We start from the raw sequence: 13,501 nt of genomic DNA, 5'->3' as shown, positions 1-13,501 counted from the left end.
TGTTCTTGGCAAAATGACCCAATTGTTTTTTCCTGTTAATAAATTCAGAAAACTCCATGATAAGATGGCACTCTTTTCTGCTGCAGTGGTCCCAAAGCTTAAGGTACATATCTGGTGGCTTAAGAAACAGGAAGATTGGCTCTACATATAGTGTTCCTGTATTAGGAATATTTGCAACCATGAGAACCATTTGGAAGCTCGAAAGCTCTTCCTTGTTTCTTTTCAATATATAACCCAAATCTAACAATTTACATCTAATTCCTGCTTCTCAAGTTCACTGATAAGCTGACCAATCTGTCTTCTATAAACTGGCATGAAGTGATCGCTGATCATGGTCTGTGTAAGCCTGAGTTTACTGTACAGTGACCTAGGCGTGAGGAATATACCAACCTTAAGCTCGGGTTTCTTATTGTCAGTCATACCATCTGAATTCACACCGCCACTTTCAATCTCTCCCTCTTCCGGGTGGAAGTTGATAATGTGCATTATTTTTCCAGGAGGATAAAATCTGTGCTTCTCTTTCATTTGTAGCACCAAGCTTTCCGCTGCACTCTCATCAACTTTAGCTATAGTAGTTTCCTCCTCTTCCCTTATTTCCTCAGCAACATCGTCTATTTCACCCTCTGTTTGCTGGTAGATCCCTTGCTCAATCTTGTGCCACAATTCAACTTCGGTCATAAGGTCCTCGTGTCTACTATCACTGACTAGGTCTTCACCATTATCATCATCAGCTTCTATATCTGTGTGCAGGCCTATTTCTGAATTCCATTCCGTGCCTTCTGGTGTGGATAAAGGAAGCTCATTATTTTCAGTTGTAGCTGTTGCTTCATGGGATGCCAGAAGAAGCTCAGCTGTTTCTGAAGGGGTCTCTGAAAGATTTGAAGATTTTCCACCTTCAGTTAAGTTGGCAGATGCCGTGGTAACTCGATGGCGAGCCCCCATACATGACCATGAAGATATATTGAGTGCTGGACGGGACCAGGCAGCTTGAGCAACATTGCGAGCTCCTTTTATCACAACCTGAAGATGTGAAAAAAAAGGTGGGTTATAAGATCAATAGCAAATTAGCAATGCTTGGCAGAGGCTGAGATGAGTACAGAGTTGCAATAAAAGGACCTCCTCCAAGAAATTGCCAACTCTGGTACGTCAATTATATGCTCCAAGCTGGAACTATTATCTCATTATTACTATTTGTCTCTTTCAGAAAGAGAATCACGGCGATCAGACGATGCATAGTGGAGACAACGGCACAAATCTATTGGTGATCTTAACCACGAGCTTTAATATCTTTTTAAACAGTTTATATCTCGCTTTTTCCCCAAATAGAACAAACATTCAGTGTAAATTTTAAAATGCTATATTATCCAATCCATCCAAGAGACCAGAATTTAATTAGTCTCATCAGGGAGCCTTTAATGAGATCCTGAAAACAAGACCATAGAAGTTCGGAGTGCTCCATAAGTAACAACCACTTGGTATTCCGATACTTAATGCACCCTAAAAGAAAATTATCATGTTATAATAGAAACAGTATGTTTAATTGTGTCTGCAAAACTCGACTACAAAGAGGATTTTACAATACCACAGACTTTCACTGTCTATTGATACTTCTTGATTTCCATAACACAACTAAACATAATTCTTTCTTGCCTTCTCTAACTAGCTAGAGTTGTAATTGATGACGCATATGAAATCAAAAGCATGTGTTTAATGAAGGCCATCATCTAAAAAACACATGTAATTTGCACAACTACTTGGACCAACAAAACAATGCCAAATGCCCAAATCATACAATCCACGTTTTATAGTGCTCATCATATAATCATTATAGAGAATTGATATTCCAGTTACTCTCTAATGAGTCCAGTAGACTTTTGTCTTTAACTGACTAAAATCACAAAATACCCCCACGTTACGTTTGTCTTTTGCTTGAAGACCCTTGTACCCACTGGAATAATAAAAATTTAAAACAGACCTACTGGCGACTGGAAGTAACAATCCCCTAATTAGTTCCTCCTTTTTCTAAGTTCCACAATTCCATTTAACTTTTGTTGCAATTGGGTTATGCTATGCTTCATAAATCATGAGTGACCTAGCAGTTCAGTTCCTCGAAGAAGGTTCATACCAAATTAAATTCCTTAAACGAGGCGGTGCAAACGCAGAATACAAATCCATGCAAGATTTGGTTTTATTTGTGGAAGGTAGTAGTTAGGTCATACCAGAGTACCATTTGAAACGGGACGCAGAATTCCCTCCGCACCAGTAACTTTTTCCCTAGCGCTAGCAATGGAGGGAAGCCGAGAACCCAAAGCTGATGCAGAACGATATACTGTGCTTAGGATTCTTGTGTGCTCAATCTGGTTACGCAAATCGTTTAGCCAAGCAGATGCTGTTACCTACAGAAGGAAGGAGAAACAAACATAAGACGATGAATAGTAGTATCTCGGGCCTGACATGTCAGCCAGTAGGCCCAAATTCTAAGCTTACTCAGAACGCCCAGGAAACTTTGAATATATCATATAATGCTTCTGCTCATATGAAGAAATAATAGTAACACATAAATTCTAGAAGAATGGAAGTCCAGTACAGAACCTCAGAGCGCAAGTCATCTACAGAAGCAGCTGAAAATGTAGGCACCAAATCTGCTCCATTTACAACTGAAGTAATAAAGTCTTTGCCCGACTCTGCCAGATCCCATGTCATACAAGCAGCTGCATAGTTTAAATTTAATCAGTTATGAAGACGGTGACAAAGTTGTTTCCAACAAACAAGTCTACAGAGAGTGAGCTTCGATCTAAATCTAGAACAGTGAAAATCTTCTTCTTGGTTTTGTTTTGTTTAAAATTGTTGCAACTGGGAGATGGGAGATTAAAAAAAGGAAAAGAAAAAAAAAAAAAAAAAAAGTGTTTGCATCTATTATTACAAGTCAAACATATTTTTGCACAGCAGACACATACCTGGAGCAAATGCAACACACGTAGCCGCTGAGAAATCCCGTTGCTCCCTTAACGCATATGTTAGAAGTGCCGCAGTGCCTCCGCCTAAAGAGTGTCCAACGATCTAAAAGAATACATCGAAGAAATTGTCTGTCAAAGTATACCTTTTCGAACAACTGAAAAAATGAAAAGACCCTAAAGCGGAACTTTAACTTTTAAAACCTTATGCTATGGGGAGGACAAAGTTTCTTTAGAGTGTGGGAAATCCCGAACAAGGTATATCCCAGCTGCCACCTCCCATCCATCCAGGCTTGGGACCAGAAGCCTAGGGCAGTTAACAAACCAAGGAAAAACGATTATCTGGGACTTGTAAATTTGGGATATGATAAAAATTAAAAAGAGTGGACATAAATATTGAGTGTTCATTGCATTTATTTAATCAGGGTGAACTAGGATGTTGTTTTGGGGTAACTAAAAAGTAACAAGAGTCTTCTGGCAATCGTTATCTATATTTATATAGATGGGAATTTCATTATGAAACTATCGATTGTAATAACCATGTATAAAATCACCCCAGCCCATGTTCTCCAACAACAGACCAACATAAAAGAGACACATATGCACACCGTTTTGACGCAACAAGTTAGTGCATCTTTTACTTTTCAATCACATGGGTACCACGGATTCTAATACAGTCTCATGATCTTACCTTGATTTTGTAATCTTGATTCTCACCAAGTGCTTTGATAAGACAAGGAGTTGCAAGCTTTGCAATCCATCGAGCAGCCGCAACCATTCCGCAATGGGCATAGCCTAAAGTCAAATCACTGACTCCTCCTTCACGTACAACAGTATGATGGAAAGGTACTAACTGCGCCAGTTGCTGCTGTCAAAGTGTCCTTGATGCTATGGGTTCCCCGAATCAATAGGAAAAAACATTTGTCCGTTCTATCAGCAAGAACTGTAAAAGCTGGTTTCAATATCTGTGCAATACAAATAATATGCACACTTGTCATCATATAAACAAGGATCCATGAGGGAAAAGCAACATAAACTGCACATAGCTAACACCGCTTGTTTGGAATAAAATACCAAACATGATTTATACATATTCATAACTTTAATCATCCTAGAGCATCCAAGGGTGATATTTGCATTGTACCCATGCAGACCACTTTCCCACTCTATATGGTTTCGCAGATGAGTAATTCAGATATTAAACACCTATCCATCCCATATAAGACACAATTGAAAATATAAAAATTGAAACAACACTTACTCCAGCTTTGGGTTCTTGAAGAAGGACATCCTCTTGAGAATAGCCAGTTTCCTCTAAAAACAGTGGGAATGGCTTTTTTGAAAAATGCCAGCAGAGTGTCAACAACCTCAAGAGATACTTAAGCTCACAAGCTACTTCAGGACCCGTTAGCTGCACACTATCTTTACCACCAAATACACTGGCAACATGTAAATTTCCCTGCCAATTGAGACCAAACAAAGTATGAGTGTATAACATACATAAAACAGATGATAAAAAAACAATCTTTAAAACAAACCTGTCTCTTTAATAGAAAGTTAATCCCAAATGCTAAATCCCCAATAGGCCACTTGCCAAGAGTTTCAGAGTATGTAAATCTAAGTGTCTCTGACAAAGTAGATATTGTCTCAACCCATGTACCCGGTGCTTGTATTGGCCTTCGAGAAACTCTACTACTACCAACTTTGCTAGAAAAAAATGATGCTTTACTAGTATTATGATCTTCATCGTCTTGAATTGTTGTTCTTTGTAATTTACGGTTCAATGTATAGTATAATAACGCCGCTGCACCAGCTGCAGTTGCCATCGTCGCTGTGGCCATAATAAGAATCGAAAAAGAGGCCAAAGCAAACAAGAAACAGATCGAGAGAGAAGAAACGTAATCTGATTGTAATAGTGAAAATTAATAGGGAGTTGTGTGGTGGGCTTTTATAAGTCTTCCAAGAGTTGGAATAACTTGCACGAGTAGCGCGAAAAGAGAAAGTAATTGCGCGAAGTTTTCGTTTCTCGAAGGTTACTGCCCGGGCTTTTTAAGGCCCAGTCTAAACAAAATTAGGGGTGGAAGTGGAAGTGGAAGTAGGGTTGTCAATGGGTTTTGATAATCCGATGACAGATCCGAACCAAATCGATAAAAAAAGGTTTGAGTTAGGATAATTTGATTTATTTTTACCGAATCGAACTGATAAGATATTAGTTTGGTTTCGGATTTTTCTCTACCAAACCGATAAGATGATATTTTAGTAATATTTATGATTAATTTTGTATATGTTTATCAATTATGTGATTGAAATTAATTGATTTAATTTAAAATTTAATTGATTTTATAGTTTTCGGTTTCAAATTCTCAATTTTCTTATCGGTTTGGTTTGGTTTCGGTTTTTAACCGGTTTGGGTTCAAATTTTTTAAAACCCGACCCAAATTGATCCATTGACAGCCCTAGATGAAACTCATGTGAGTTGGGTCGGGTTGATGTATAACCTGAGCCCAATCTGAGTTTCAAATGTTTCAATATGAGTTCTAGCCCGACCAATTCAGATTGAGTCGGGTTGGGTCGGATTATGTCACACTAGTCAAACTTTTCGGGTTTTTTTTTTAATTATGAGATAAAAAACACTACAATTGATTTTTTTTTTAATGAAATCAAAGAGATTTGATTGTTTGACTGAAAAACTAACCTTGTTAATCCGTAAAGATTTTTTATTCAACACTTTCAATCAAACCACTTCATACGAGATTTGATAACCCTGTTTGACTGAAAAACCTAACCTTTTAATTATATTATTCTCTAAAATAAATTAGAGATTTTCAATCTTATTTTTACAAAAATAGAATGATTTCCCAAAAATCATCTCTCCTCTCTCTTATATATACGTACATATTATTCTCTGTATATTTTAACAATGCGAAATTGGGTTTTTCAGTCCATTGGACTTGGGCTAACCCAAGTTCCACCCCCAAACAAAATCAGTCAGTGTCTCAGTGAGTTTGGTTCTTCTTGGGTGATTTCTACTGGAATGGCTTCTTCTCTAGGAGACACAGACATAAATATGGTTCCAGCCGATGAAGGTGCAGCAGGACCATCCTCATCTTCATCTTCATCAAAGAAACCCAAGAAGTTTGATATCAAAAAATGGAATGCCGTCTCACTCTGGGCATGGGGTAACTAACTAGCTAACTAACAATATTTTTTTTACTCCATCTCGTTTTAAAACCATTCATTGCCTCATTTTAAATACACTTTCTTTTCTAGATATCGTTGTTGATAACTGTGCAATTTGTCGGAACCATATCATGGATCTCTGTGAGTTATATTTGTTTTTTTTTTTTTTTTTTACTGAAATTTATGGAATTTTTTTGTTTGTTTTAGGCATTGAATGTCAAGCTAATCAAGCTAGTGCTACAAGTGATGAGTGTACCGTTGCTTGGGGTATGTATCTTTTCTTCTTATAATCAGTAATATTATGGGCAAAGACCTCAAATATGAACTTAGTGGTTCCAAACACTGTCCAATATATAGATGCTCAGAGTATGCTAGTCACTATTTGGGAAAGATTATTAGATAAAGCCTCATATTTGCGTAGTTGGTTCCATTTTATAGCATTTTCTAAAAGATTATTAGGAGCAGGCGGGTCAAGCCAAAGGTCATATACAAATCACAATTTACTGACTGATGGCTTCTTAAGAGTTAAGAGAAACAAGCAGATGTCAATTGTAGACTAGGTCAGTTTTCGTGTATACATTTTGAATACAAAAAAGAAAAAAAAATAAGGGTAAGAAATTTATGGGATAAGCAAAAAAAAACATATATGTTCTCGACTCTGGATACTAGTTTCTATAGCTTATCCCAATAGGCTTGAGAATACCCCTTTTACTTATGTGAACAAATATGTAGGACATGTGATTTAAGTTGGAATTAATTTGCATCAAAGGTAGGAATTGGGGTTTACACTATTATTTAATCATAGTAAAATAGGGAGTAACCTTGAGAACTGAGATTACCCAATTTTGTTATTTGGCCATCAGTTTTTGTGATGTGAGAATGGCTCAAAATTTAACAACGTGCCCATGGTTCTTGGTTACAATGTAGAAGTGTAGAACTGAGTCTTGTGAGAGTTACTCTTGCGCAGATACGATAAAAATAAGTATGTGTAAGACAAAGTCACAATGTAGAAGAGTGTTTGGTAAACTGTAATATCTCATGACAAGAAATGCTAGCGATGCATGTTATCAAACCACCACTAAAACGTTTACAAACCTCAAACTCTTCCATGTTTCTGCTGCAACAAAAGCTGTAATGCAAGGATTGCAAGCCATGAAACCTTTTTCGCTCTCTTTCTTGAATCCCAACTAGAAACAAAACCGACTTCATGCTAACTGCACGACTGTCCTTACAAGTTCTAGTATCATTTGTTTACACTGTACAGTTTACAATTTTGTTCATTCTATACTCTATAGTGAAACTGTCACATAAGAGTTTGATGATGTTCTCCTACTAGCTTTCCAAAAGGAATGTTGACCAGAGATATTCTGTAGTCAGCACAATGTGTTTGTGTGTGTTCTATTTTTTTTTTTTTCGGGGGGGTGTGTTGTTGTTGTTACCCTGTTACCATCACAAGGCAAAGGAAGATTTGGATAGTCACATCACACGGGGATTTAGGGTTATACCTGTTGTCGTCACTGGTATTTTAATGATTTTGAAATTATCTGATCTTGTTTTTGTGAAATATTTTAATGAACTCGATTTATTCTTGTTTACCAATTTTATTGAGAGAGTAATTGTCGAAATTGCTGGATATACACTCTGCCTTTTATTTATAAAATCTAATCTAGTTATTGTTTTCTGAAGGCATATGCAACCATGCATTTCATTTCCACTGTATAAGTCGATGGCTCAAGACCCGCCAAGTGTGTCCATTGGGTATGTGTTTCTTCACTCATCTTGGTACATGTCTTTCTTTCTTTCTTTTCTGTTAGGTATGAGTGCCTGATTTTGTATTTGATCATAATAATGTGCAGACAACAGTGAGTGGGAGTTTCAGAAATATGGCCACTAGAATTGGCAATGGCAACGAGCCTGACATCTTCATCTCATCTCTCCTATATGGTACCTGTTGAAGTCGAAGTTGGATATGACTTCGTTCGCTTTTAATCTACATATGGTTTTAGAACATGAAAGTTTAAGCCATAAAAGGTAACAAACAGTTTTTGGGATGTTGCTAGCATACGATTGATGGGAAAAATGGAAATTACTGTTCCCTCTCAAGTTGAGTGCAATTATTTTAACTACTGTTTTGGTGTCTGGTTCAGTCGTCTTTGTTTTATCTCGTTTTGCATTTTAACGACGGAAGACATTGCCGATTCAAGTAAACTAAAACATATAAACCATTCAGATGTGACCTTAATGAAGAAAATGTGCTTTTCTGGTGCCAAGTAAACTTATGATTGGTAGAGTGAACGAGTGATACTTGGTTTGATTATCTGGAGCAGTGCCCAACAGTAAGTAGATCCCGGTTTCTGGATGGGTGGAAGCTTATATGGGACTAATAGACAGAAGTCAGAACATGGACAGTTCATAACTTCACAGTAGATATAACACCACTACCAGTCCACCAACAATAACCTCATCTATATGTCTGGGTCCCCATGACCACTACCAGTCCTCATTTTGCTACTAGTCCACAACCGCCAACAAACTTATTCAGATGTCTAGTAGAAAAAAAGTTGTTGTTAGTGTCTAGTGCTACAAATTATTGACAAATTCAGTCGGGTTTTGAGAAATTAGCTTTGATGGTAATCTTGAAGTTGTCAAAAGATGAATGGCATATAAGTCACCGAAGGTAACAAAATATGCAGCAAAAAAAAAAAAAAAACCGAAGTCCACCAAAGTTTGAAAGGATTATTAAATTCATCACGACACAGCATGGCGATCATGCTCATTACACATCGAATCCAGCAAAAGTTTTAGAGTGAAATTAATAGGTACATGCCACATGGTGGCTATAAGTCTCACTGAAGGATTTTAGCCCAATTTGTCAAATTGCACCAAACCTACATGTTTAGCCAAGATGGCCAACACGCGTGCAATTACGCCGGTAGATAGAAAGGAACCAAAGTCATTGCCAAAAAGTTGGAAAAGCGAATAACCGCAAGGAATAGGAGTTGCAACAAAAACAAAAGTTGCTTCTAAACAAAGCGTGCGGACGATACGACGCATCAACTAGGGGTGGGGATGGGATGCCCACCTTTTCTGTATCCAAAAAAATATATTTGTAGTGTATATTAGTAGTAACGGCCCTTTTGAAGTGGCAATCCGCCCGTCATCAACTGCACTTCTTTGTGGTAGTCAGGTGCGCACTTATGACGGGGACATAACATTTGGGTCTATTCAATAATAGTTTGGACTTTTAGTCTTTTAGAGGTTGTGAAAATAAAGCATCATTTGGTGATTTGGTCAAAGTTTCACACTATAGACTATTAGCTAGAATTGAATGAATGCTAAGTTGCTAACTGCTAATAAGTAGCTGCCTCTGCAACCTCACGCCTAGAATTATCACTACAATAAATTTGCTTACGGGGTGCTCGATTGATATTCTGTTTGTACAACGAATTGCTTTAGAAATTAGTCTATAGAAATCGTATTAGGGTATTTCTAATAGGGGGCGATAAAATTACACCTCTATATAGGCTCCACCTAAGTGCTATTAGGATAGTATAGAATCGTATTCGTCATGTTTACATTGAAAAAAGAAAGCTCCAAGACATCTAGAATATATTGAAATCATTATCGGGAAAAAAAAAATTGAGTATATATATTGAAGCAGTGTAGCTTCAATGTATTTTACTCTAAGTCTCTAAAGTAGATTGATACAGTTAATTGGTTTGCCTCAATGTAGTTTTACAAGCCAACGGTCTTATTTCGTATTAAATTTCAAAATTCAATGTGAGTGGCACCCACTCATTAGTAACTATTTTTCAGTTAAGAAAAAGCATATAAAGAAGTTAGATCTGTGGTCTCATGTCTCAAGCAACAGAAGTCATGGCTTCTCTGTTCTGGTTCTGCTTCCTTGTTGTTCTTCTTCTCCTTCCTACTTACAATGTCTTTGCAAAACAAACTTACATAGTGCACATGAACCATCACTATAAGCCCTTATCCTATGCCACCCACCATGACTGGTACATTGCACACCTTCAGTCCCTAACAACTGCCTCTTCATATCACACAACTTCTATTCTCTACACTTACACTAATGCCTACCATGGCTATGCCGCTTCACTTGACTCTGAACAAGTTGAGTCCCTTCGTCAATCTGACTCAGTTTTCGGCGTCTATGAAGACACCATTTACACTCTCCATACTACTCGTACCCCTCAGTTCCTTGGCCTTGAAACAAATATGGGTTTACCAACAATTGACCGATCAAAAGATATCGATCAGGCGTCAATGGATGTGATTATTGGGGTGCTCGACACTGGCGTTTGGCCTGAATCGAAAAGTTTTGATGATTCAAAAATGGAACCTGTACCGAGTCGTTGGAAAGGAGAATGTGAGTCGGGGCCTGATTTTAGTTCCTCACTTTGTAACAAGAAGCTAATTGGCGCTCGTAGTTTCTCTAAAGGATTCAAAATGGCAAGTGGTGGAAGCACTACAAAGAAACCATTAGAAGAAAATGAGTCGCCCCGTGACCAAGACGGTCACGGGACGCATACAGCAAGTACGGCCGCAGGATCACACGTGGCCAATGCGAGCCTTCTGGGATATGCCAGAGGTACGGCTCGCGGTATGGCCATCCAGGCCCGAATTGCTGCATATAAAGTGTGTTGGAAAACTGGGTGTTTTGGGTCTGATATACTTGCTGGGATGGATCGCGCAATATTAGACGGTGTTGATGTGCTTTCACTTTCACTAGGTGGTGGGTCTGCACCTTATTACCGCGACACCATTGCCATAGGTGCCTTCACAGCAGTAGAAAAGGGTATATTTGTTTCATGTTCGGCGGGTAATAGTGGGCCTACTAGAGCTTCACTTGCAAATTTAGCTCCTTGGATTACCACGGTCGGTGCTGGAACCATCGACCGTGATTTCCCAGCATTTGCATTGCTGGGAAATAGCAAGCGATTTTCTGGAGTATCTCTTTATAGTGGAGCCGGGATGGACGGAAAACAGGTTTCTCTAGTGTATAGCAAGAGTAATAACAGTGCTAACTTGTGTTTACCAGGTTCACTTGACCCTAAACGGGTTCGTGGAAAGGTGGTTCTATGCGACCGTGGAATTAACGCGCGTGTAGACAAGGGTGCAGTTGTACGTGAAGCAGGTGGTATTGCAATGATACTTGCAAACACAGCTGCAAGTGGGGAAGAAATGGTTGCTGATAGCCATTTGATCCCAGCAGTGGCTGTTGGTAGAAAAATGGGTGACATAATTAGAGCTTATGTGCAGTCTGATCCGAATCCAACAGCTACATTAAGTTTTGGTGGCACAGTGTTAAATGTTCGGCCATCGCCGATTGTAGCTGCATTTAGTTCTAGAGGGCCAAATTTGGTGACACCTCAAATTTTAAAGCCGGACTTGATCGGACCAGGTGTGAATATATTGGCTGCTTGGTCTGAATCTGTTGCACCTACTGGTCTGGTCAATGACTCTAGGAGGACTCAGTTCAACATAATGTCAGGTAACCACATTTTTTTTAAAGATATTATTAACTTTATTTTCTTAGAACATTTACCACATTGGCATATTGGATGCGTAAATGTCAAATATATTTTTAACCACTTTATCAAGGCAAATGGAAATTATTAAATTATAAACTACCTATGAAATTCTTTACCTGTAAAAGTGATCTAATTCATGTGTATGTTTTAGGCTTTTAGCTGAAGGTTGGTAAGTTGCAGTGTTGTACGTAGCAACTTGGGTGGTTGGTTGGTACTTGACTACTAAAAAGTTAAAACTCCCTACTAGTTTTTCTAGATTTCTAGGTAAGTGTGCCAGCATACAGGGTAATCTATGAATCTATCCCACAAAGAAGTAGTGCAATTCGCACTCCCAACTCTTTTTTGGGAGACTGGCTGTCAAGAAACAGTGCTGTGCACTCTTGTCATTTTTTATCCACTTATCTGATTAGCTTTTAGATAGTGCCATTTATATTCCTTTACAACCACAACAATAAAATAGTAAAGACATGGGTGCCACTTGTGCGATTATTCACCCTTTAAACAATGCGGGGTTGTGTTTATTGTGCATTTTTATCTTTGCTCTAATGCAAAGTTGCACGGATTTGTCAACTTGAAGAAAATATTGCACCTTGTTTTTTTGGAACACTTGCGTTTCAGTCTTTCAAATATTAGTAGTCAGGTTGTGTGGTATACTGGTATGCTAGTAGGGACATTTGGGTTCGACCAAAAAAAACAGACATTTGGGTGTCTGAAACGAGATGATTTTCATCATTTTAAAACGATATCATCACTTCCCATCCTAGAATAAAAAACTATAATACAAGCACGCAGTCTTAGAAAATCGAAAGCGTCCCTTTAATAAGTGTAGTCGTGGATAAAGGCTGGTAAACTTGGCCATAATATTAATGATAAAAACGTTTTTTTTATTAGAGTTGCCTTTTTATTATTAAAGAAAAGTGGATACTGAAAATCGGAACTGTCATTTTGTGGGGCAGGTACATCTATGTCATGTCCACACATCAGTGGTTTGGCTGCACTGCTCAAGGCTGCCCACCCATATTGGAGCCCAAGTGCTATCAAGTCTGCACTCATGACAACAGCCTACACACTTGACAACACAAAATCTCCTCTCGTTGACGCCGCAACAGGATCACTTTCAACCCCATGGGCCTATGGTTCTGGTCATGTCGATCCTCAAAAAGCACTTGATCCAGGACTTGTCTATGACATTGATATCAAAGACTACATTGCATTCCTATGTTCTTTAGATTACAGTATAGATCATGTGAAAGCCGTGGTCAAGCACCCCAATGTCACTTGCTCTAGGCGGTTCACAGATCCGGGTCAGCTAAACTATCCATCTTTCTCGGTTTTGTTTGGAAACAAGAGGGTGGTCAGATATACCCGAGTGTTAACCAATGTAGGCCCAGCGAGCTCCGAGTATAGTGTGTCCATTACAGGACCAAAAACAGTAGGGGTGACTGTGAAGCCCATGCGACTAGTTTTTACAAAGGTGGGGCAGAGATTGAGATACACAATAACTTTTTGGGCCAAGCGGGGTAGCAATGGAATGGGTGGAGCGCAATTTGGTTCCATTGTCTGGAGCAGCACCCAACACCAAGTGGGCAGCCCAGTTTCTTACGAATGGGCACAACATTAACAACATAACAGAAACACCAACACAGCAACACTATTATCAAATTCTCCTATTTTAAAGTTTGGCCTCACACTAACTTGGTGGGGATGGCTACCAGTTTCTTGCATGTAATTGAGAAATTGAGTGTGTTTGTTGTAGTACATCTATGGGTTATTAATCTGATCATGCATAAGGAAAATTATATTCAGCTTGGTCTGTTA

The 13,501-nt window shown here is 38.5% G+C and overlaps 3 protein-coding genes across 5 annotated transcripts; 2 read left to right on the top strand and 1 right to left on the bottom strand.

Moving 5' to 3' along the window:
* Positions 1-14: 14 nt before the first annotated feature.
* Positions 15-4,950, bottom strand: LOC147506972 (uncharacterized). Of its 2 annotated transcripts, XM_086599704.1 has the most exons (7): positions 4,493-4,950; positions 4,216-4,413; positions 3,646-3,919; positions 2,958-3,060; positions 2,593-2,711; positions 2,220-2,396; positions 15-1,020 (listed from the first exon to the last, which is right to left on the bottom strand). In XM_086599704.1, the coding sequence occupies exons 3-7, from the start codon at positions 3,730-3,732 to the stop codon at positions 241-243; spliced, it is 1,266 nt and encodes a 421-aa protein (XP_086455830.1). In that variant the 5' UTR covers positions 3,733-3,919; positions 4,216-4,413; positions 4,493-4,950; the 3' UTR covers positions 15-240. The 2 variants fall into 2 exon arrangements, with proteins under 2 accessions (XP_086455830.1, XP_086455831.1); XM_086599705.1 differs by lacking the exons at positions 4,216-4,413; positions 4,493-4,950 and adding an exon at positions 3,159-3,261 and having other exon boundaries at positions 3,646-3,843.
* Positions 4,951-5,942: 992 nt separating this feature from the next.
* Positions 5,943-8,273, top strand: LOC147506971 (RING-box protein 1a-like). Of its 2 annotated transcripts, XM_086599701.1 has the most exons (5): positions 5,946-6,133; positions 6,225-6,275; positions 6,342-6,401; positions 7,821-7,892; positions 7,991-8,273. In XM_086599701.1, exons 1-5 carry the CDS (start codon positions 5,989-5,991, stop codon positions 8,026-8,028), a joined length of 366 nt encoding a protein of 121 aa, XP_086455827.1. In that variant the 5' UTR covers positions 5,946-5,988; the 3' UTR covers positions 8,029-8,273. The 2 variants fall into 2 exon arrangements, with proteins under 2 accessions (XP_086455828.1, XP_086455827.1); XM_086599702.1 differs by lacking the exon at positions 6,225-6,275 and having other exon boundaries at positions 5,943-6,133.
* Positions 8,274-9,917: 1,644 nt separating this feature from the next.
* On the top strand, positions 9,918-13,488 carry LOC147506970 (Subtilase family protein). The gene is made up of 2 exons (XM_086599698.1): positions 9,918-11,643; positions 12,640-13,488. Exons 1-2 carry the CDS (start codon positions 9,990-9,992, stop codon positions 13,302-13,304), a joined length of 2,319 nt encoding a protein of 772 aa, XP_086455824.1. The 5' UTR covers positions 9,918-9,989; the 3' UTR covers positions 13,305-13,488.
* The last annotated feature ends 13 nt before the right edge of the window (positions 13,489-13,501 follow it).

This window comes from Coptis chinensis, chromosome 3 (assembly GCF_015680905.1).
Source record: "Coptis chinensis isolate HL-2020 chromosome 3, ASM1568090v1, whole genome shotgun sequence".
NCBI classification, from domain to species: domain Eukaryota; kingdom Viridiplantae; phylum Streptophyta; class Magnoliopsida; order Ranunculales; family Ranunculaceae; genus Coptis; species Coptis chinensis.
This window is presented reverse-complemented; position numbering and strand designations above follow the sequence as displayed.